Raw genomic sequence first — 21332 nt, forward strand, 5'->3', positions numbered from 1 at the left:
TGAGACTGGATTTTATTTAGGAGTGTCAGAATATGGGTGAGAAAGTATAAAATGCTCACTACACCTTTGATATTTATATTAGTCCAAAGAAATTGAGAACCGTGTATGCTATTCCTTCCACCTCACAAAGATGCACTCGTTTGGACCAAACTATCACATAAAATCCAAATGAAATGGCAGACATACACATTTTTGGCTGTGATGAGACAGAATGTGGGGAGGTTTGAGTTCTGCTGTTGCCGTCAGCCAAACCAGTCTAAACATTAAGGGTTACGTTATCATAGGTACATTGAACAGGACATCAAGATGTTTAAAATTTGAAACTCGACATAAATGCTGGATGTACTCTGTTTACGTCACGACTTTTGTCTTTTCTAGCAAACATGCTTTTGAGGTGCCAGACACAGTCGATTGCACTCCCCGTCTGTGTGTGTATTTCTCCATTGTATGCCCACAGCCAGCCTTTTGTTCCGGCTCTGCGCTGTGCATGAAGATCCAGACAGCTGAGACTTACCTAATCCACGGTTCTGTCTGACCTCTTTGACCCACAAATGGCTAGAGATCTGCCAACTGGAAAACAGGCAAATTATAAATTTTTCTTAAATCAAGAGATGGATTCAAACATTCGACCTAAGCCTTGCATAAGGTCCACCTGTTTCTTTGGTGGAATGAAGGGCCTGTAATTTGGATGGGAGATGCCCGAATTACCTCAACTGTTTTCTCACAATTGCAGCTTGCATCCCTCACAACCAATTTCTTATCAACGAAGGAAAAAAGAGAAAAAAGGAACAACTTAACCCACATAAAAGCCACTTTTCAGCGTTAAGATTTTGGTGTTGAGGTGATAAAAAAAAGCAACAGTAGCTCAAACAACCCCTCATTGCAACCAGGATATGTGTCTATACCCTCTCTGAATCTTTAAGCGGCTGTTCTACACGATAACAAGAACACATCCACCTCTCCTGCTTTCAGTCGTGAACAGGAAACTAAAACATGCAAAAGCTCTCCATAACTGTACAATAACGGATAAAAAAAGATCGCCTGATCCGATCAGTCTTGATTTTAACTTTGCCATTCAGAGGGTAGGGTCAGATTTTGGTGGAAACAACATCAAAGCATGGATCTGTCCTGCCTTCAATGGTTCAGACTTGTTGGGTTGGTGTACTGTAGCAATATTATTTGCAAATGTGTGTGGAGAGTTGTGTGTCTGTATCTCAATTTGTGTGTGCGCAAAATGGGATTTTGAAAATGTGTAAATAAATCTGTAAATGTGTGAGGAGATTTGTGTGTCTGTACGAGAATCTGCAAATGTGTGAGACAACTTGTGTGCGTAATCCGGTTTGCAAATGGGTTAAAAATCCACAAATTTGTATTCGGATCTACAAACGCGTGCTACGATTTGCAAATGATTACTAAGATTTGTAAATGTGTACTAAGATTTGCAAATGTGTGCAACTTGAGACACAGACACACAACTCTCCACACACATTTGCAAATAATATTGCTACAATAATGCCCCCACAGTGATGTTGTGGGACATATTTTCTTTGCACACCAATTAGATCCTTTAGTACCACACAAGTATTGTTTAACCAATACTGCCTACCCAACAGTGACAATGTCCACCTTTTTATGACCACAGTGTACCCATCTTCTGATAGCCACTTCCAGTAGTATGTCACAAAGCACAAATCATCTCAAAATGGTTTAGTGAACAATGACAATGAGTTCACTGTACTCCAGTGGCTGCCACCGTCACCAGATTTAAATCCATCCACACGTGTGATGTGGTAAAACACGAGATTTGCATCTGGGAAATCTGCAATGACTGCGTGATGCAATAAAGTCATTACGTAACAAAAAGAGGGACGTTTCCAACACCTTGTTGAGTCTATTATTAAACCTAACAGGAAGCAGTTCTGAATGCAAACCCAGTAATAACAAGGAGTAGGTGACAAAGCGATTGGCGAGTGCATTCTGTCATAATAAAAGCCACAAAAATAGTTTTTGGACACTGCATGCATCAAAATGTCTGAGATATATAACTAAAAATACAGGCTAATGTTTAAATAACTAAACACTACATTTACAGACTAGTGTGCTTGATTGAAATGAAAACCATTTTTATGGCTAACATTTATCATCTTACAACATTCCTCCCTATAGTGTGTGTGCTTCATGGTTATAACATCAAATCCGATGAGAAACGAGAAAATATTGTTGCTGTCCTCACAGAGAATTACGTAGTTAAAGACGTGTAGGTGTGTGTGTGTGTGTGTGTGTGTGTATGCCAGCCCGTTCTTGTACTTAAGTGAGGACTTTGATGTAAGGTAAGGACTTTTTTTTATTGGTCTTCACTTTTTTGTAGGCTGGGGGTTAGGTTTAGCACTAAGGTGTCAGTAAGGTTTAGGTGAGGGTGAGGGTTAGGCCATAGAAAGGCTTGAAGATGAATGGAAGTCTATGGAAGACACGACACGGTCCTCACTATGCCCATTAAACAAGGATGTGTGTGTGTGTGTGTTAAGGTGCTGTTCCCACGTGTCATTGGTGTTGTGTACCATGCGGCCTCCATGTCCCTATCAGTCTCAAGCCACGCACCAAGATCTCCTCCTATTGGTCGGCACCTTAGCACACCTATGCGGTCCATTGGACGCCGCGATAAGCCACGCCTCTAACCCCGCCCCTCCATCGCACTGGAGACGATGAATGAGCAACAGGTCGAGGGGGATAACTGGGTATCATCTAATTCTGCACTGAAACGTTCACCCACAGACGACAGGGCTGACTTAAAGGTGAAAACAGTTACCCAATCCAACATAGCTGTAAGTAATACTTTTACTTAAGAACTGCAATGCTGCATCAATTAATTCATTCATTTGAAAAGTTTACTTTTGCACGGACATAATTGTCATGTATTTTTGCAAACTGTTATGCAGCTTGTCGTGATGATAGACACTAGGAAGTGAGGAGAGTGGGTGTCTGTAGCGTTTCTCTGGGGGGGGGTCTCTGCCAGGCCCTGGCAGTGAAGGGGTCATCTGTCTGTTTTGTAACCACCGCACTCTCTGCTTCCACTAGAAACTGGGTGAAAGGGGAGTGGGTGAAGAACACCAGCTGATCATGCTCCTTTCACGTGCTTGCTCCTCCTCCTGATTACAGCTAAACCAATAAGCCTGAGAACGTTTCACCTCCACAGGACTGTCTGTCACACAGGGCTGCGTGCACACGCAGAGGTTCTCAACACTGTCTTGTCTTTCAGATCTGCAGCATGAACGTTGAAATGGACCACTCAGAGATGTCAGACATCTGGCCTGAGTTCCAGCCTGCTTCAGTGGGGGCAGGAGACCTGGGGGCCGTGGAGGCTCTGATCTCCATGACTGAGCACTGGAAGACAAGGAACTTCAATCCAAAGCCCCCCAGACCTCTCACCCCCTCATCAGAATGCTCAGAGGATGACACTGTGCCCTCAGGTCCTTCTGTGCCGCATGAGTCTTCTTTTGTAAGTGAACCATCCTCACTGTGGATGTCAGAGTCTTGACTTTCTGTTCTTCTGTGTCTCTTACTTAGCTTTTTTATTTGATAGACCAACACAAAGTACTGCATAACTGCAAACTTTCTGCAAATCAAACCGAAAAAAGAAGTACGACATGCATACGTGTTCTGCCCCTTTTACTCCGATGTCCCCCAAATAAAACCCAGTGCAACCAACTGCAGTCTGAAGTTAGACAAATAGGGTCCACCTGTGTGTGTAATTAAATTCAAACAAACCCAGTTTTTCTGGAAAGGCATCCGTTTTTTTGAGATATCTAGTGAGCCAACAGCATTTTAAAGGCCAAGGAGCAGGAAGCATAGCAGACAGGCGAGGGAGAAAGTCGTGGAGACGTTTAAAGTAGGGATAGGTCATAAAGGAGCTTTTCAAACTTTGGACATCTCATGGAGCTCTGTTTAATCCATCAGCTGCAAATTGGGTATGACACAGCTAAAAACCTACATAGACACAACCACAAGTCCAGCACTCCACATACCTATATCGTAATGGAAAGGGAAACAGGGTGGTGGCAGCATCATGGTAGGGGATGCTATTCTTTAGGAGGTGCAGCAAAGGCGGTCAGAGTTAATAGGAAGATGGATGGAGCTAAGCACTTGGAGACCGTTGGAGGCTGCAAAAGACTGGAGCTATTTCTCTAAAGGGAATAGGCAAAACATTCAGTCTCTACATTGGCCAAAGCTGAGAGAGACGCATCCAAAAAGACCTGCCGCTGTAAACGCAGAGGGTTCTACAAAGCATCGTGTCACAGGAGGGCTACATACAAATGCACACTATGAGAACCTTGTCCTCCTTTTTCAGGAATGTACTACTTTGTGTTGGTCTGTCACATAGAATCTCAATGAAATTTGTTGTTGTAGTGTAACAGTTTAAAGGGTATGGATACATTTGCAATGCACGGTACACTCCGGCAGTAGAACCGAACCCTTTGTCACACAGACTCTAACTTTTCTTCCAGTGCATGACGCCACCATACAGCCCACCTCATTGTGAGGCCGTCCCTTCAGGCTCAGCACGGAAACTACATCATTCTGCAGGGGACGCAGCTGTTTCCCAGAAGTACCAGTGCACCAGCGTGATCCGCCACACTGCGGACATCAAGCACTGCTCCTGTAAACCTCATCAGCTCTTGCAGGAAGACAGAGCCTCAGGGCCCCTCCTCACAGAGGACTCCAAAGCACATTTCCACGCCTATGACGGCTGTACTGACTCTGATAAGAGTTTTGCAAAACAGAAAACCTCCAAAGACGCGTTGCCACATTTCGAAGCCCGCCAGATCCGAACGAGTCAGCTAAGACCGGATGACAGATCAAATAGGGCCGCTTCAGTTCCGCCGGCCGTCACTTTAGTTTCTCATGTGCCGGTCTTCAGCCACATTGTCCCTGTGTCCTCCACCTCCACCGCTACTCCATTAACGATCAGAACCACTGGTGATCCACAGCAACCCCGGCAACAGCAGGACTTTGGATCCACACCACCACTGGAAACAGGTTCCCCTCCCCAGGTCCTGACTGTGGAGGGCCAGGTGGTGAAAGGCCCCCTGGTGCTTCTTGTCCCCCAACCATCTGTTCCTGCTTTTTACGTTCAGCAAGTGCAGACGACCCCTGGCGGCACCAGGTTTGCACCCATCGCCCCCGCTCCTGGGCACGCCGCGTTAGAGCAAAGACGCGTCCCTCTGCAAACAGAGGCGTCACGCGTGCGCAGTCATGTTTGTCCTCACGAGGACTGCGGAAAGACCTACTTCAAGAGCTCCCATCTCAAGGCCCACATGAGGACACACACAGGTAAGACACAGTCTCCCCGCTCCACTTTTATTTTTACACTGTGCTCCATAACAAACCTCATATGCAGGAAGTGTGATGTTTTACTGATTGGTCAAACAGAAAGTGAACATCGTCTTTGTCCCAACAGGCGAGAAACCCTTCAGATGTAAGTGGGAGGGCTGCGAGAGGCGGTTCGCCCGCTCTGACGAGCTCTCTCGCCATCGTCGCACCCACACCGGCGAGAAAAGGTTCACCTGCCCCTTGTGCCTCAGCCGCTTCATGCGCAGCGACCACCTCGCCAAGCATGCCCGACGACACTTTGTGGCGAGGAAGAAACCGTTCTGGGCCTTAGGGATGAGCCCCGCTGCTGACCTGGCTGGGTCCGCCACGGTTAAACTCTCCTCCATAAACCCACTTGGGAGACAGTCTAACGGGTGACGGACTGTGGAAGTGAATCAAAGACTTATTGTGACTGAATTTGCAGATGTTTATATTTCAAGCTGAAATGTTCAGCTCCACTGCACTGTACTGCCTAAAATTAGCTGCTTTTCCATGTTTTGCGTCAACCTTTTTTATTTGACCAAAGAAAGTTGTTGACCACTTGTGCCTTATAAAAATATTGTTCTTAGACTGTCTCTGTGCCCCGTCGATTTTTTTTGTTAGGAACACAGCTTCACAAAGTAAAGTCCCTGTTTACCTCAGGGTTCAGCATCTTCCACTTACAAAAAGTCACTAAAGCCCTAAAAATGCTGCATTACCCTTTGAAAAAAGGTAAATTAGTTGTAGGATAATATAAAATAATATGAAAAGATTTTTGTGTGGCACTGGTGGCCTTTACTTGACAGTAAGCTGACAGGAAATGAATGCTGCTTGTCGGGATTTTGATGCAATCAACTGGTTTCCTTATATAGGAAATTTTTTGACCAATTTGTATAATCTGACCCAATATGTATAATCTGATTGAATTTGACTTTGTAAGGTGCCTTGAGATGACATGTTTCATAAATTGGCGCTATATAAATAAAACTGAATTGAAATGGGGTTGAGAGGATAACGACACGCAGCAAAGGTCCACAAACCGGGACAGCCACGTTAAAGAATATGTGCCCAAAGTTTTCATCTTTAAAGGATCAAAAGGGGGGATATCTTTATATAAAAACTCCTTGAATATTTGCAATTTGTTTTTCCAGGTGGATTTTGAAACCAAGATGTTGAAGTCTTCAAATCAAAGCCCTCCTTGAGCAATGATTGCATTAAAAAAATAACAAACTGTATTACCACGAGCAACGTTACATCTTTAGAAATAAGTTGTACACAATCAAGTCAATAAAGTCTTTATTACTGTTCATTTTGACGAGCACAGCAACAACGAAGAAGCCTAGAGAAGCCTGCCATTTTTTTCTGAAAGGCAGATTGGGAGACAGCTAGTGTTGTGATGCATGTAATGCAAGCACACTTGCATTGTGACATCTGGCAATCTTCCAGGCCAATCATGCTGAAGAGAATATTAATAGTACATATCCAGCATAAATATGAACAGGTGACAGTTTTTATCATTCTAAATGTGCAGTTTTGGGAATGAAAGATCCCTGTGTTGCAGCTGATTCCATGTCCATCAACACTTTCCCAGTTCCGTCTGCAGCACATGCGGTCTAATGTTCCTGCTCTACGATCCGGCTGGCCCTTGGCGGACACGCGCTCTGCACTTGAGGAAAACACAAAGACAACCAGCTAATCGCTGAACCCTTTGCCTTCCAACCACACCAGCGGCGCACAGTAACAGTCGTGTTTCTGCAATGAGTGGATGCCCTTGCAACACCAACGATAACTGAATAATCTTTATTTGGCGCACAAAAAAAGACGAGCAACTTTATGTTTGCAAGAGCCGAGCGGCAGCGTCCCATTTGAAACACTGAGAATAGCAGATTTGTGAATGAACTGATGGAAGTCATGCTTGTCATATATAATAAATTATGCAACACGATAAAATTATAAATACAAATGTAATAAATGATTTCAAAACAAAGTTTCGATGGAAAACACTACATTACTCAGAGATATACATCTTTCCGAGACAGGCAACACTAATGAAGAACTCGTTAATATCAGTTAAATATATATATATATTTAAAAAAAAAAAATCACAAATATTCATATAATTCAGTAAACTGTCGCTCAATGGGATGCTGCACAAAATACTGCTGTTAGTTCAGAAATAATGCATTTTGCTGCATACTAATTGGCATGTACTGTTGTCTCATTAAAGTTTAGGTTAAGAAGGTTGGGTCAGTCTGGTCCCAGGATATTTACACCATCTGCACAGCTGGTTGAGTTCATCCTGGTGAAACGTATACCCAAGGAGAATAGCAGCATAAACCAGTAGGAAAAACTAAGGCTCAATCTGAATACCCTTACAGAGCAAGGACTCCATAGCCAAAGCAGAAGTGCATCAGCGGCCGCCATGATCAGTGCTGTCCAAATAGTGCAGTCAGTAAGGAAGGAAGTAGGAAAAGTAGCCTGTATGCTCCCCCCTGCAGCCAGGAACCCCACAACGTTCCTTACCGGTGCTAAGAACCCTTTAGGTATCCCACAATCCTTTGCGTAACATGACGTATAAGCACGGAAATCAACACAAATGTCCAGAGAGAAGAGAGCGCACACTTTGTAGTTCATTTTCAGAAGGCTGTAGGCCTGGATTTGACTCTCATCATCCATGTGTGTCTCCGTCATTTAATGACGTCGGAGTTAAAGGCTGTCCCAATTCGGCACAGCAATCCAAAGCTAATTGTTACTGTTCTTACTGTTGACCCCGTGAAAGGCCAAGGAACAGGAGCAAGAAGCAGCAGCTATAGCTATTAAGGGTATTCGGATGGAGCCTTAAGAGCCTTCCTGGTCAGACGGTTGCTAAGCTGGAACAGAGAGAGCTGCTTCTGTTTGGCAGGAGCTGAGAAAATATGGGACCCAGGAGAAGTTCTTCAGCATAGTCTCGCTGGTTACACCAGTGTCCTGCATTTCTAACCTAAAGAAGGAAGCAACAAACATGTCAAAGAAAAGGAAAAAAACTTAGATTCCTTCCAACTACACGAGAAGCCAGAGATGCTCACCAGTCTCTAGAAGAGATGACGTAGTAGACAGGAGGTGGTGTGGAGTCAGTGGAAGGGAACAGGGGCTGACCCAGGGTGTAAGCTCCAGCATGTGCAAACAGTAGCCAGTCCCCTATGTTGAGCTCAGGTAACAGGCAGTGGTCCACCACCAGGTCCAGATCATCTCCAGAGGGGCCCCACAAGCTGCTGCTGAACACTGGAGAGTCCCGACAAGTATTCTGTGCAAACGGCATCAAAGGCAGTCATTAAGCCACTGGCAATTAAAGGGATAGATCAGATTTTTTTAATAACCTTATCATCAGTAGTTCCCTTAACTGCAGAACAGAGATGTCTTGTAGGTAGAAAGTGAGGAGTTGTGCAACAGCTACTCACACAAACCTCGCTTTAGCTGATTTTAGCTATTCAAAGCAAGTCGGACTTGGGGCCTTATTAGACGATTATAAATGTCCACACTTGCACTAAAGACCGTTAAGTTTGTTGCCGTTTTCACGGCCAAACGCCTGTGTTCCTCTTAAGGTTCCATTATCCAAGGCTGCATCGAACTGCTTCATCAGCTGACTGTCAGCGTCATTTCCAGACAACGACGGGACCTGGAAAAGCACAGGAATGTGTAGCTCGCTGTGGATCCAGAGGTTTACTTTACTATAGGCAGACTTAGGTTTATACAGCTAACTGACGGGAAGCAACCGATGAGGGAGACTGACCCAGCAGGCAGCCTAGCGCTAGGTGGTAGGACCTAAAATTCATATCACGGTACAAATTAAATCCCTTGACAGTAACAGTATATATCACGGTATAAATCTAAGGTTGAAAATGTTCCTAAAAAACAAAGATAATTTAATTGTCTTGTAATGTATGGAGTTATTTTGCAGAAAACAGTAGACATAATGAAACCCAGCACTTTATGCTGCATATTATTATTATTATTATTCTTTAAATATCACTAAAAGCAGGTCCAAAACAATAGTCCTGAAAGTCATATACACATTTTAACCATCTCATTCAGGGTCCTCAGCAGAACTTTTTTCAGTGGGCAGCGGTGGGGGTGCTGGTGTGTCGTTCTGCTACTTCTCTGAATGTATTCCCACAGCGGAGCGTTGTGCAGCTCGAAGGGGGATGTTTGTCAAGTTAATATAAGCTAGCATTAGCTAATGTGGTTCAGGAGGTTTATAGCTGACTTTACTATGTTTCTCTCAAACATCCGTGTCGTACTGACCGTAACGGCCTAATTCCAGTGTAATGACCCATAACGCTGAAATGCCCTGGCGAGAACTCTGTCTTTTATGAAAAGGGACCATATGTAAGTATATTGTGATGGCACGTTATGTCACTGCATCGCTTGCTCTTTCAGTCATAAGCCATATTTTGAAAATCCTGAGTTCTGCTGTTGGGTAGCGGGGGGAAATGTTTTGGTTCGTCCCGTGTTGCTTAAACGTACAGCTGTTTTAGCCGAGCGCAGCCTCTGGCTCTCCGCATATTCCAGCATGTGCTTCGTATTCAAATGCTAAAGCAAATTGCCCGTATTACCTTTCTTTGCTGTCACCGTCACTTCACATATCTTGCAAAGCACGGTTTCTTCTTCAACCTCTGATCTATTAAACCTGAACCAAGTCCAAATTGCTGACGTAGCACAATTTTTTGACCAACTCCTCCAGCTCAACTGTCTCTGTGCTAACATCCATGTTTACGCAGGTGTGATGACAAAATGACGGTAGGACGGTAGAGCGCAAATCTCTACCGTAGGCCAAATTCATATAGTTTTCACATTCTATTGCATTTAACCGCACAGCCCTATCTAGGGCAATGGAATTTTATATAGTACCTCAGACAACGAATCAAAGGTCTTTTGTCAAGGTGCAGAGGATTATTATCCAAAATAAAGCCGTGAATCCCACAGATCTAAACTATTTCACTTAGGAGTTGTATTAATTGCTAAAATCAGATTAAATGTTAACTTCCAAACACACGCATTAATTCACTTTTCTACAAAGTGACAGCAGAAAGGCTTCTTTACACTACAGGAATGGCTACTGAGAGCTTAGTCCCATAAAGAAATCTAAACGACCCCTCGCAGGTGTTCTGTTCAAACCACTGGAGGCAGAGGAGTCTTGTGATTGCATGTTTCTCTACAGAATACTGATGAGACCAACCTTATGAACAGATGGAGCTGCGATGAAGGATTCCGAGAGTTTGCTTGAAAACGGTCCGTACACCCCCTCGTTCATGTAATACTGGAACGCTGGCTCTTCATTGGCAGACAGCTCATCTGTTCCAAGGATGTAGCGGACATACGTTCATTCACTTCCATCTTACTATCCTCAATGAAAATGTCAGGAATAACCAACTTCTTTAACCTACTGTTTGCTTGATTCAGCATCTGACTGTTTCAGAAACAGTCCTCATATTTATTAACTCCTTAAAGTCATCTAATTAACTGTTATCTTAACCACAAAGCGTCAACGTACTTTCTTTCTGGTCCTGGCAGTCACGGGCCACCGCCGCTTTGGAGATGATGTTCACAGCCAGGGTGAATGCAGTAGACACGAAGAAGCTTCCAGGCTCTGCAATAATGGAAACGCCAGTGGAGGAGGGGAAGTACAGGTCCACCACAGACATGACCGCACATTTAATCTAAGAGAAGAAAAGTTACAGCAGAATGTCAGGAAATCGAAATAGTTCAATGCACTGGAAGTTCAGAACCTCCCAGCTGTCCTGATCCAACTTTAGAGATTAAATACAGAACTAGTGAGTCTGAGCAGGACTGGATCAGAACCCAGCATATCCTGAAATGATACCAACCATTTCCAGCTGGGTCTCAGAGCCACTGAATCCACCTCCAATGTCCAGGATACTCATGCTGAACCCAATTTCTTCCTGCGGTGAACAAATGCCAAACAAAACTTTGACATCCTACTTGTTTCAGGAGCTAAAGGAAATCCAGTTCACTTTTGGCTCTTCTGCAACAATTACATGACTTACAGCCATATCAAAGATGCAGCGGGCATCAGAGACTGCATGAACATAAACCTGGTCATCTTCGCATGGGCTGGAAACGTGAGACCTAACAAGACAAGGGGATCAGTCGGTCACAGTCACACTGACACAGATTTCATTTTCTTGCATCTGCAGAAGATCATTTTGTCGGGAAGGATTTGCTGATGGAGCGCTTCAGCGTGCTTCTTTAGGGATGCTCTCTACCTGAGCTTTTCAGCAGGTCTCACCTGACTCCCACAACTTGCACGCCGAGCTCCTTGGCCCTCTCCAGCAGATGTCTGCAGTCTTTGAGGGAGCAGCCGAATGGCATGCCCATCTCATCGCCTGGGTTACATGCCTCAGTTGACACCTGTAGCAGCAGCCTGGATGAACACATTGCATAGAAGAGATGGTGGTCACTGATTAGTTGAGAACACATGTAAGGTGTTAACTAAACAACAGGGAAGCCTCACTCCCTTTTGTTGTGTCTGAATATCCAGCTTGTTGTTACATAAACCAAACCAGTCACGTTCTTTGGGTCTCCATGTTCTAGGTGTGCAGTGACATTTCTAACCACTGTCAGGTGTTTTGATATCAGAACCACGCTGGAGGCCTGTTCTGACTCCGGGTTAGGGCTCTACTAAAAAAAACAGTATTTATTACAACTGGATGTTTATTACTACCCCTACTAGAAATTGGCCAGAGACAACAACTGATCAAATTTCATCTCAATCAGCCCTCAGTGGTGACCAGCCAGTCGGACACTCAAAAATCTGATCTTTTCCCCATCAGTGAACACATCATAGCTAAGCGCTAACAGGCTGTGCTGGCAAAACCTTTGGTTGGAGAGGCTGTGACTGAGAGAGAAGGACTCAAAGTTAGCTTTTTATTATCAGTGGGATGTTTGACAATGAAGTCAGAGGAAGCATAGGGAGGCAGGAAATAGCTCTGCGACGTGTGGGGATATGTCTGTGGTCCGTTCAGGCGGCAAAAGAGAGCAACACTCTCAGCAGATAACAGGAAGGTTGAACAAATTACAGTGAAGTTGCCGTTTTATCCTGTCAAGCTTTCTGACATGGAATATGCTGATCTGGAAAAAACGGCAGCATGTTGGAAACCTTGGGGTCTCACTGCTGTCTGAGAGATGCTAAATGCTGCTAAAGCCATACTAAAACGTCAAATGCAAAAATGATTCTGTTGTTGTCATGTCATTTCTGCTTCTAATATTTAAAAACTTTATTCTTATGGCAAGAGAAATTTTAAATCTAACATAACAATCCTATTTTATTCAGGTTAAAGCTTTACCAAAATGAAGGATGGGAAATCAGCTTCAAATTCTGAAGCCAACACCTCTCCACCCTGCCACCGGCTCAAAGCGCATCTGTACAAAACGACTCGCTGCCTTGCAGCACATCCTGCACCGACTCACTTGGCGTTAGGGTGGCAGCGAGAAATCTTGCGCAGCTCTGCTTCGTTATCACACACAAGGAGGTCGACGCCGTTTTTAGCTGCGTATTTTATGTGGGAGACTTGTTTGCAAACGCCGCTGTAGATGATGTCTTCAGAGGGAATCCCATGGCTCTGCACGAGCTCGAGTTCGAACTGAAATTCAAAAACAGAGCTGTATCAGACTACAAAGCTTTAAGTGAACAGATTTTGATCTAAACTAGAGACCACTTGGTGGAAACTTTTAAAACTATCCTACAGCTCCCGTTCCGCTGTTTGATGCAGCAGAGGGAGAAGAAATACAAGCACGCCGAAGCTCTGCTCTAACGCAACCCTTCACCGCCACTGTACCAGACTGATAACAGCCCTCCTACTAGCTGTGAGAGCTACCTTGTTGGAGCATGTGAATCCAGAGCCAAGGGCAGCAAGAACCTCAATGACCGCTGGACTGCTGTTGCATCTGACCGCATAGTAAGGTCGAGTTTGAGGCATGTGAGTCCGCCAGCGAACGTGCTGCCTCATAATCACCCCCAGGTCAGCTACAAAGAAAGCATTCTTCTCAGCCTGGAAGAAGGAAGAACAGAAACATGAATGACATCATATTCGCTTTGATAAGCTTTGATGAGCGAGGTCTGCCTTCATGCTACCCTGCAGTATGATGTAATGAAATATCATACAGTTACTGCCCCGGATCTGTTTAACAAGCACTTTAAGAAGCCATATTTACCAGTGTTTGTTCTTGAATGTGATTATCAATCACGTCACAGAGGGCGGTGCCTCCATCCAGTAAGCTGACAGGACACTGTGGCTCATCTGTGATTTCCTTCATCCTCTTGACTGCTGTCTTCTAACCCGGCAGGCATAAAGAACAGAGCTGGCCCAAAGAGGTTGTCCTGGCTTCCACGTCGAGCCCCTGGGGTCCTAGAGGTCTACAGCAAACTAAAGAGGAAAAACGCCAAACTCCGTTATAAACCACAACGCTTCAATAATGGAAAATAAAGCACTACTGGTGACTTAATTGAAAAAGCTTTGAGGTTTATTTTAGGGCTCAAAGATTTTGGAAAATAATCTAATTGTGATTTTTTTTTTATCTTAATATTGCAATTTAATGCATTTTTTTTTCAGTTAAATTCATCATGTCTTTTTAAACATATCCAAACAACAAATCAATCTGTTTCATCGCTGTGCAGATTAGGTGCTAAAAGAGCCGCTGCGTCTCAACTCAGCGCAGAAATGATTGCGTTCTGACTACGATATATTTCAACCAAAACTGCGATTTGATTTTGACTTTTCTCTGCATTAACCACATGCAACAAAAATGGCCTCTAGATAAAGATGTTTGTAAACAAGGACTATTTAAAAGAAGAAATTTTGTTTTTTAAAATTGCGATTATATTGCAAATGCGATTAATTGTGCAGCCTTAGTTTATTTCTTAGAACTTGCATCTATGTGAACTTTGCAATCAAGTCGTGTTTATTCGGTGTTCAGCCAGAGCAGAGGACAGGTTCTTTGTTAAAGTGGGCTTAAACTCTGAAAACAAAGAGTCTGGGCTATAGGGTTCATTTAGTTTGTCATCAATTACTCCCACATATAAGCACCAATCGTTGAGCTGGTGACCCGGACATGTTGTTTTGATGTTTATTAACTAAGGTGCAATACTGACTGTGTCATAACTTTAGAGTCAATAGTAAAGTAGAAGTTGAAGGCTGAGCTGGACCAGATTTGGAGGTGATTGTGACTTTGGATGTTGAGAAGAGGAGACCATGCTTTTCCATATAAAGAGGCAAAGCTGAGAAATTTAAACAAGTCAACTTCCTCCTTTTAAAGGCCGATAATATACCTGGAGATAAAAAAAAGACTAGTAAGCAGAAGTGTAAGATCATGACAACAATGCTCGAAACAAGACCAAAAGCACTCGAGTGTTCGGACGTTTTATTTTAATGAGAATCTATCAGCAAACAGTAATTAGCTAAAATTATCAAACAAAAAGTGCATTCCACAACGGTAAAATAGATAATGCACTGACAAGTTAAACTCAAGTACATTTATTCATATTATTAAAATATGCGCTGCAATGGCTTGCTACTGTGCCACTAGACTCTTAAGCATGTAAAATGTGCTGTTCCGTCACGTAGCTGTCTTGCTGCAGCAATCTTTGTAGCCCAGGGCAGTGGACGCTATTTGAGAGTGCCTAAAATGTCCAACTATTTTTGCGCCCTATGGCAACACAGTCGGCTACGGCTCTCTGACTTAACACAGCCTCGTTTACGGCACGCTGTAAGGAGTGGGCCATCCAACCCAGGCTTGCAACACTGCACTCCTCCATTGATTGCTATGTTACGTGCATTGCCTCAGAGCACAACATGCACCATGTCCTTCTTAATATTCCACTGCTGTAGCATAGCTTCATAAGCCTGATGATCCGGGCACCTGTGTGTGAGCCGGGTAACTCCTGGGAATCCAACACAGCCCTGTGTGGTTTAAAGTCTGCACTCAACCACTGCGCAGTCAGGCTCATCATGCTTACAGGGCTGACGTCACAGGTCCATATATCTATGGGGAAACTACTTGCCATTTGTGTTGCTATCGATCAACGTATGAATGCATTTGGCGATAGAATCATACTTAGCTGGAAGACACACGTCAGAAAGTAGCGTCGGCCTGGCATGGTAAACCGATGAGCTGAGAAAAGCCTCCGTCTTCGACCAAGGGTGAAGGGTTGGTTCAAGCGCCATCATTTCCATTAAGTCTTTAATCGCTTCAGCCCTTGCGTCCTCTCCGGTAAATTTTTTTCTGACTTGTCAAAAGCCTCACCAATTGATTGAAGTCCCTATGGCTACTTGAAGGCCAGTTTGCTGCTAACGCCTTGAAGAGCGCGGGTGCCCTCGTTCGCTTTGAATACTCCGTCAAAGGAGTTGTATTTATGACGACTGATCAAGTTTGACGTGTTAAAGGTCGTGCCGTCTCCTTCCTCGTGAAACCTTCTTGAAACATTTGTCACACAAAGCCAGCGTATTGTTTGGTCTTCCTCCGAAACTTTAAAGAAGTCCCACACTACAGCCGCCATTTGTCATCCGCTTACATTTGCGCTCTGTGCTGCATTGAAGTGGGGTCGGAAGTTAAATGTTCCCAGAGTGGGAGTCAATCTTTCATCCTTTTTATGTCTACAGTTTGTGTCTAACAGAATTGGATCATTGGTAATATATAATTAACAGTGAATTAAATTATGACCTAGTTTTTTGTTTTAGCCAGAAAGATATTTCCTCCAACGTCACCTGAACGCCGTGCAGCGCTCATGCTGTGCTGAGAACCATATCGGTGCTTTTCGTTATGATATCGGCCTGATAAATATGGTGCACCCCTAAAATACACTGCTGACAAAAGTCAACTCTTATTCACCTCTGTTGTCTCTTCAACAAAACAACCAACAGTTAATGTAATCTAGAAAATACTTTATTGTCTTTTGTAGCAAAAAGTTAAAGAAGTGATGGGATACTAAAGTGTGAGCAGAAAATCTAGAACAGCGTAAAAACAGTGTGATGTCGTCTGCAACAAAAAGCCAAAAATACATCTAAGGGGTTTGAGTCTAAATATAGCCCTTCTGGAATTTATTTGGGACAGTTTTTGGACACAGGGGAGTTACAGAAATAAACTAACAAAGTCTCTGTAAAGAAAAAGGTTACCTAAAAAGAGATCTGCTTACTCCTTTGCTTCAATAAGAGGCATCCTCTCGTCTGTGCGGAGTTAATGTACCTACATGGAGTCCTGTGAGGAACTCGTCCGCTATCAGCTAGGATCCCAAGGCGGCTCGGCGTTGAAGTCAAACGGCTCTCTGTAAAGAGCTGCCCCTAGATCCTCTGGGTAGTTGCTGCACACCTGCAAAGAGCCAGGTGAGGACAGAGCACAGACAGATGCGTTACAGACAAAGAAATGAACCGCTTCACATGACCCCTGCATGTCTAATGACGATAAAAAGATTATGTTTACACTAGTTACAACAAAACTAAATGAAATGGAGGAAGCACAAATCTCTGAATTTGAAGGGGCCTTTCGATCAAAATAATAGTAACAATTTTGTTTTCAACATTAATTAACCATGCATGCGCTTAGGAAAACATTCATATAAACTCACATCCACACACGAACAGGGACAGACATGCATACGCGTAAATAACAATAAACACATGGCTTTAAAATGAGCTAACTCCTCATCAGCTAAACACGGTCAAGTCACTGAAATACAACATGGGTTCATTTGTAATTGCTCCGTTAGCTTGTTACTGTCTGACATTAGCGTAAAAGGTACACGCAAAGCAGTACGCAACGCACACTGCATTTTTACAAAGTGGTTTTTATTACATTTCGGTGACATTGCCATTTGCCATCAGTTAAATTATGTCCGCCATATCAATAATACGTTGACGCATTCATCCCATGATGCTACCATGTCAGTCCCGCTAACAACATGCTGAGGCTAGCAGGGGGCTAGCATAGAAGTGGCTAGCAGGGAGCTAGCAGTTACTGACGTTACTTACGTCGGCTGATGAAGACCCAAAACTGGGACAAGAACGCTTTTTCTTTTTAGGCGGAATTTTTAAGGCTTGCTGGGTTTCCAGTCAGAGAAAACTGCAGCTGCCATACAAACAAGAAGGCTCCTGCTGTTGATGTCGGGTTATATTATAAAGGCTTGCTTTGACTTATTTTGCAACCGAACGAAGACAGAAGACACCGACGCTCGGGAGCATCAAAGCAGGCAACACTAAGTTAAGACACATCCGGTTATTTAACAAAATAAAATCCATGTTTAGGATAGTTTTATTAGAAGAAAAATTCCGACAGTCGTCAAGGTTCACAGAAAAACACCAATACGTTCAATATATTTGATGAACAATTGTTCTGTTCATTTTAATAGCAATAATAACAAAAGAAACACGAAAAATAAACACCAATTTCCGGTATGGAGGTACGTAAATATGAAGATTTTCATTATTTTAGATAGGCGTCCTGAACTGTCAAACTTGGAAAGTAATGGAATATTCGAAAATAAATGATCGATTAGCAAAATTACAGCAGAGTAACATATTTGTTGCATTTTTTTTTAGAACAAACAATGATAGAAAGTTCTAATTTATGACATGTTTATACACAGTAGGCATGGCCATTGCCTTAAAGTCTAGTGAGGAAGAGACTTTTAGCTAATTTGCACCATATTCACACTGCCATGCAGCTGGCTAAAAGAAGGCTACTGTATTTTCCTTCACTTACAAAGACAATTTCGGATGTATGAAAATATTTCCAGTCACGCACAGATCACGTAATGTCAATAATGGTGTTATAGATAACATTATAATAACTATGATGATATATAAGTATAATTTTGGCAGCGGTTCAATGATTGTGGCTCTTTTTGTTTGAAATAAAAGCAGTCAGAAAAGTAATCCTACACATTTTGGTTTCCGATTTTTGGGCTAATACTGTGATACTGGTAAATAGAGGTATTTGTACTTGAGGTAACTATACTATGTGAATATCCTTCTGACAAATACCTACACTGAAAAACAACAACTAAATTTTTTACAGGAGAAAAAAGTCAACCAGTAAAATTGGTGTAACAATTTGCAAACATACTTTTAGGTTGATTTTAATTAATATTTCTAAAAAGAAATAATCTAAGTTTAAAAGCTGAAAGATACTTTTAAAAAAATCATCTAACAATTAACATTTTGTTCCTCTGGTTTGTCGTCCAATTTTAAATAGAAAGACGGAAAAAAATGTTTTGGGATTTTTTTTTAATGTAAATTAGAACCACAATAGAAGCAAACATGTCAAATCTATTCCTCCAAGGTGGCATGTAGAAAGTTTTTTGGCAACGTGTGCTGTTTATTTGGAGCAGCTGCTTCAGATTTAAGAAGCTTAGCAAGTTTTACTTGAAGTGTTGTCACTAAACAGATTAAAGCTGTTTAATCTTTCATATGATTGTTTGGTTTTTTCCAAGTTAATGTATTAATATTTAATAAATTATGTAAACATATCAACCATATCATTGTCTGCTGGACACAGCACACAACAAATGACACCTATTGACTGAACCAACATGTTCAGTTAACTTTGGATAAAAAGCTTTAGGTAGGATTTGTTACTAAAATAAAGAAGATTTTTAGAGTTTACCCATTTGTTTTACGTTAATGTCACTGATTACAATGGAAATCATTTTAAAAGCTAATTTTTAAAAACTTTAAAGTCCTTTTTATAGCATATTCCACATCTATTCTAATCCAACCTATCTGGCAAACATTTGATAGTCAGCACTCGAAATAATTACCTGTGTTATGTCTTCTTTGCATTTTCCATGGTCGTGTAGTGAGGACACAATGTTGTCCAGTAAAGTTGGTAGGATATTCCAGTCTTATTTTGAAACAATGAAAAGCTTCCTAACGTCACCGCTAGAAATCACAAACATTGTTTGCCATTCAGATTAAATTAAAACAGGACTCTCTGGTCCCTCAGCCTCTGTTGTTATGACTTTGAGTTGTTGCCTACTCCTCTTTTTTTCCTACCCCCCCTTTTTTTGAGAACATAAATTTGCATGTCTCCTTCCTCAACACTGGAGGAGGAGGGTGCCAAGGAAAGCCCAGCCACTGTTTGCCAAACAGAGATGTGAAGTGTTTTCTCCTGGGCTGGTCCAGGCTCCCATCGTCCTGATATGAGGCAGTTAAATGCCTCAGTAGAGAATGTAAATGTTTCCCTCAAATAACCTTTTTTTTTGGTGTTGCCCGGTATCAGGATTGCCATTCAGCACTTAAAGCAGGTTCGCCCAAATCCTTTAATTGTTTGGTATTAATGGAGCCGTTTCTCTGTAATGTTGTGAAATGGTGTTATATAACTAAAATTGAATTGAAATCATATTGAATTATTTCTGGGTGCAAAGATTTCCTGAAATCTGCCTTGTGATGGCAACTACATGTTATCTTAAGTCAGTGTTAGCAAAAATTTCTTTACAACGAAAGAAAATACAGTCCTGAAAAAAAAGCCAATCCACAAAACCTTGCCCCAGTGACCCCACAAGCTTTAACCCCATAACCCCCCCCCCCATATGAAAGTGTGAAATTCTTCGAAACGTTGGATGAGATCTGAATGCGCCTTGGGGTAAAATAAACAATGCCCTTGTTTGTTTCACTAATAAAACTATTACTGAGGGTCCATTGTAAAGACCGCAGAGGCAACGGCTTTTCCTCCTGCTGCACCACAAAAGCTGTTCCGTGTTTTGTGCCCGTTTTCTGCAGCCCAAACCGAGGCTATGTATATATAAGGCTAATCATACATAGCATCTAGAGCGGCTTCCAGTAAAGCTTGGTCCCGATTTCCATTGTTTGGATCATAATAGGCAGCGCAGCCTGTTGGGTATGCGACAGGGGGGACATGTGTACCACCCACCGCCAGGCCAAATACTCCAGTGGCTGCATTGTGCTGCAGGAATTCATATCTGCAAACATTGCAAACAGATTACCTCAGCGCACAGATTTAGAAAGAGCCTATATCTGCTCTGACTGGATTTCCAGTCAGACAGAAAAAAACAGGCTTATTTACTTATTAGACAGGTAAAACCTAAAAAAGAGAAAATATCACCCACTTCAGGGCGAAGCTTTTGATCACTGATATGATGAATAAATATTAAGGCACTGAGTCTCCTGTGTAAGTACACCTCTGATTAAATGGCCATTCATCCATCATGTGGCATTACCGACAGCACGAGTCCTCTACGAACTGGTCTTATGCAACTGGCTGTGGTGTTGCTAAGGTACACAGACATGGTTTCTCCTCTTTTTGCCAGAGAATGTTGGTGAGAAGAAAGGAAACACAAACAAACGTCTGACAATGATCTGCATGATAATAAGGGACACAACTGGAACGCAACCGGATCCAAGAAACCATACAACAACAAGAAACTTGGGCCCTCCTTAACAAACTATACATAGTCTGTATTGACCAGCTGCACATCAGACACTTTACACATCGAATGAGCGACTCAAAGGTATTTCTTCATGATTTGTTTACTTTTATTCATGAAACAAGTATTTGTCAGTGAGTAATCTGAGCTGAAAGCAAATACTTTCCATCCATAAGATGTGGGATTCACCTTGTTGGGGTGCATGGTCACGCAATGGTTAGCACTGTTGCCTTGAAACAAAAAGGTCCTGGGCTCAAATGCTGGTCTGGGATCTTTTTTGCATCGAGTTTGCATGTTCACCCCATGCATGCACGCTTGGGTTCTCTTCAGATACTCTGGTTTCCTCCCACAGTTCAAAAACCAAGGTTATCTTATTTGATTGTCTAGATTGAATGTTTTTCCCACCTGTACCCTCACCCTCTCGCTTATTGGCCGATGGAGATAGGCACCAACCCCTTCTGCAACCCTACAGGGATTAGCTGGTATAAGCAATGGATGGATGTTATTAGTAAGACTTCAAACTGGGAAGTTAAACTAGAAACAAATTAGCCAG

The 21332-nt window shown here is 42.7% G+C and overlaps 2 protein-coding genes across 7 annotated transcripts; one reads left to right on the forward strand and one right to left on the reverse strand.

The window, feature by feature from the left end:
- The first annotated feature begins 2672 nt into the window (after positions 1 to 2672).
- On the forward strand, positions 2673 to 5942 carry LOC105933147 (Krueppel-like factor 10). Its single transcript, XM_012872553.3, has 4 exons — positions 2673 to 2822; positions 3257 to 3496; positions 4503 to 5328; positions 5456 to 5942. Exons 1-4 carry the CDS (start codon positions 2703 to 2705, stop codon positions 5743 to 5745), a joined length of 1476 nt encoding a protein of 491 aa, XP_012728007.2. The 5' UTR covers positions 2673 to 2702; the 3' UTR covers positions 5746 to 5942.
- Positions 5943 to 7960: 2018 nt separating this feature from the next.
- On the reverse strand, positions 7961 to 19332 carry azin1a (antizyme inhibitor 1a). Of its 6 annotated transcripts, none has more exons than XM_012872542.3 (12): positions 19154 to 19332; positions 16515 to 16707; positions 13558 to 13769; positions 13221 to 13394; positions 12814 to 12986; positions 11633 to 11767; positions 11391 to 11472; positions 11211 to 11285; positions 10877 to 11042; positions 10562 to 10677; positions 8412 to 8629; positions 7961 to 8326 (listed from the first exon to the last, which is right to left on the reverse strand). In XM_012872542.3, exons 3-12 carry the CDS (start codon positions 13657 to 13659, stop codon positions 8212 to 8214), a joined length of 1356 nt encoding a protein of 451 aa, XP_012727996.2. In that variant the 5' UTR covers positions 13660 to 13769; positions 16515 to 16707; positions 19154 to 19332; the 3' UTR covers positions 7961 to 8211. The 6 variants fall into 6 exon arrangements, with proteins under 6 accessions (XP_012727996.2, XP_012727997.2, XP_012727998.2 ...); XM_012872543.3 differs by lacking the exon at positions 19154 to 19332 and adding an exon at positions 17367 to 17594 and having other exon boundaries at positions 16589 to 16707; XM_012872544.3 differs by lacking the exon at positions 19154 to 19332 and adding an exon at positions 17367 to 17594 and having other exon boundaries at positions 16585 to 16707.
- Positions 19333 to 21332: the final 2000 nt, after the last annotated feature.

This window comes from Fundulus heteroclitus, chromosome 3 (assembly GCF_011125445.2).
Source record: "Fundulus heteroclitus isolate FHET01 chromosome 3, MU-UCD_Fhet_4.1, whole genome shotgun sequence".
NCBI lineage: Eukaryota > Metazoa > Chordata > Actinopteri > Cyprinodontiformes > Fundulidae > Fundulus > Fundulus heteroclitus.

Coding starts and splice junctions, on each gene's coding strand:
- LOC105933147 (XM_012872553.3), top strand. CDS start 2,703: ATGAATGAGCAACAGGTCGAGGGGGATAACTGGGTATCATCTAATTCT. Junction 2,823..3,256: donor TTACCCAATCCAACATAGCT/GTAAGTAATACT, acceptor CTTGTCTTTCAG/ATCTGCAGCATGAACGTTGA. Junction 3,497..4,502: donor TGCCGCATGAGTCTTCTTTT/GTAAGTGAACCA, acceptor CTTTTCTTCCAG/TGCATGACGCCACCATACAG.
- azin1a (XM_012872542.3), bottom strand. CDS start 13,659: ATGAAGGAAATCACAGATGAGCCACAGTGTCCTGTCAGCTTACTGGAT. Junction 13,395..13,557: donor ACATTCAAGAACAAACACTG/GTAAATATGGCT, acceptor TCCTTCTTCCAG/GCTGAGAAGAATGCTTTCTT. Junction 11,473..11,632: donor GTGCAAGTTGTGGGAGTCAG/GTGAGACCTGCT, acceptor TTGTCTTGTTAG/GTCTCACGTTTCCAGCCCAT.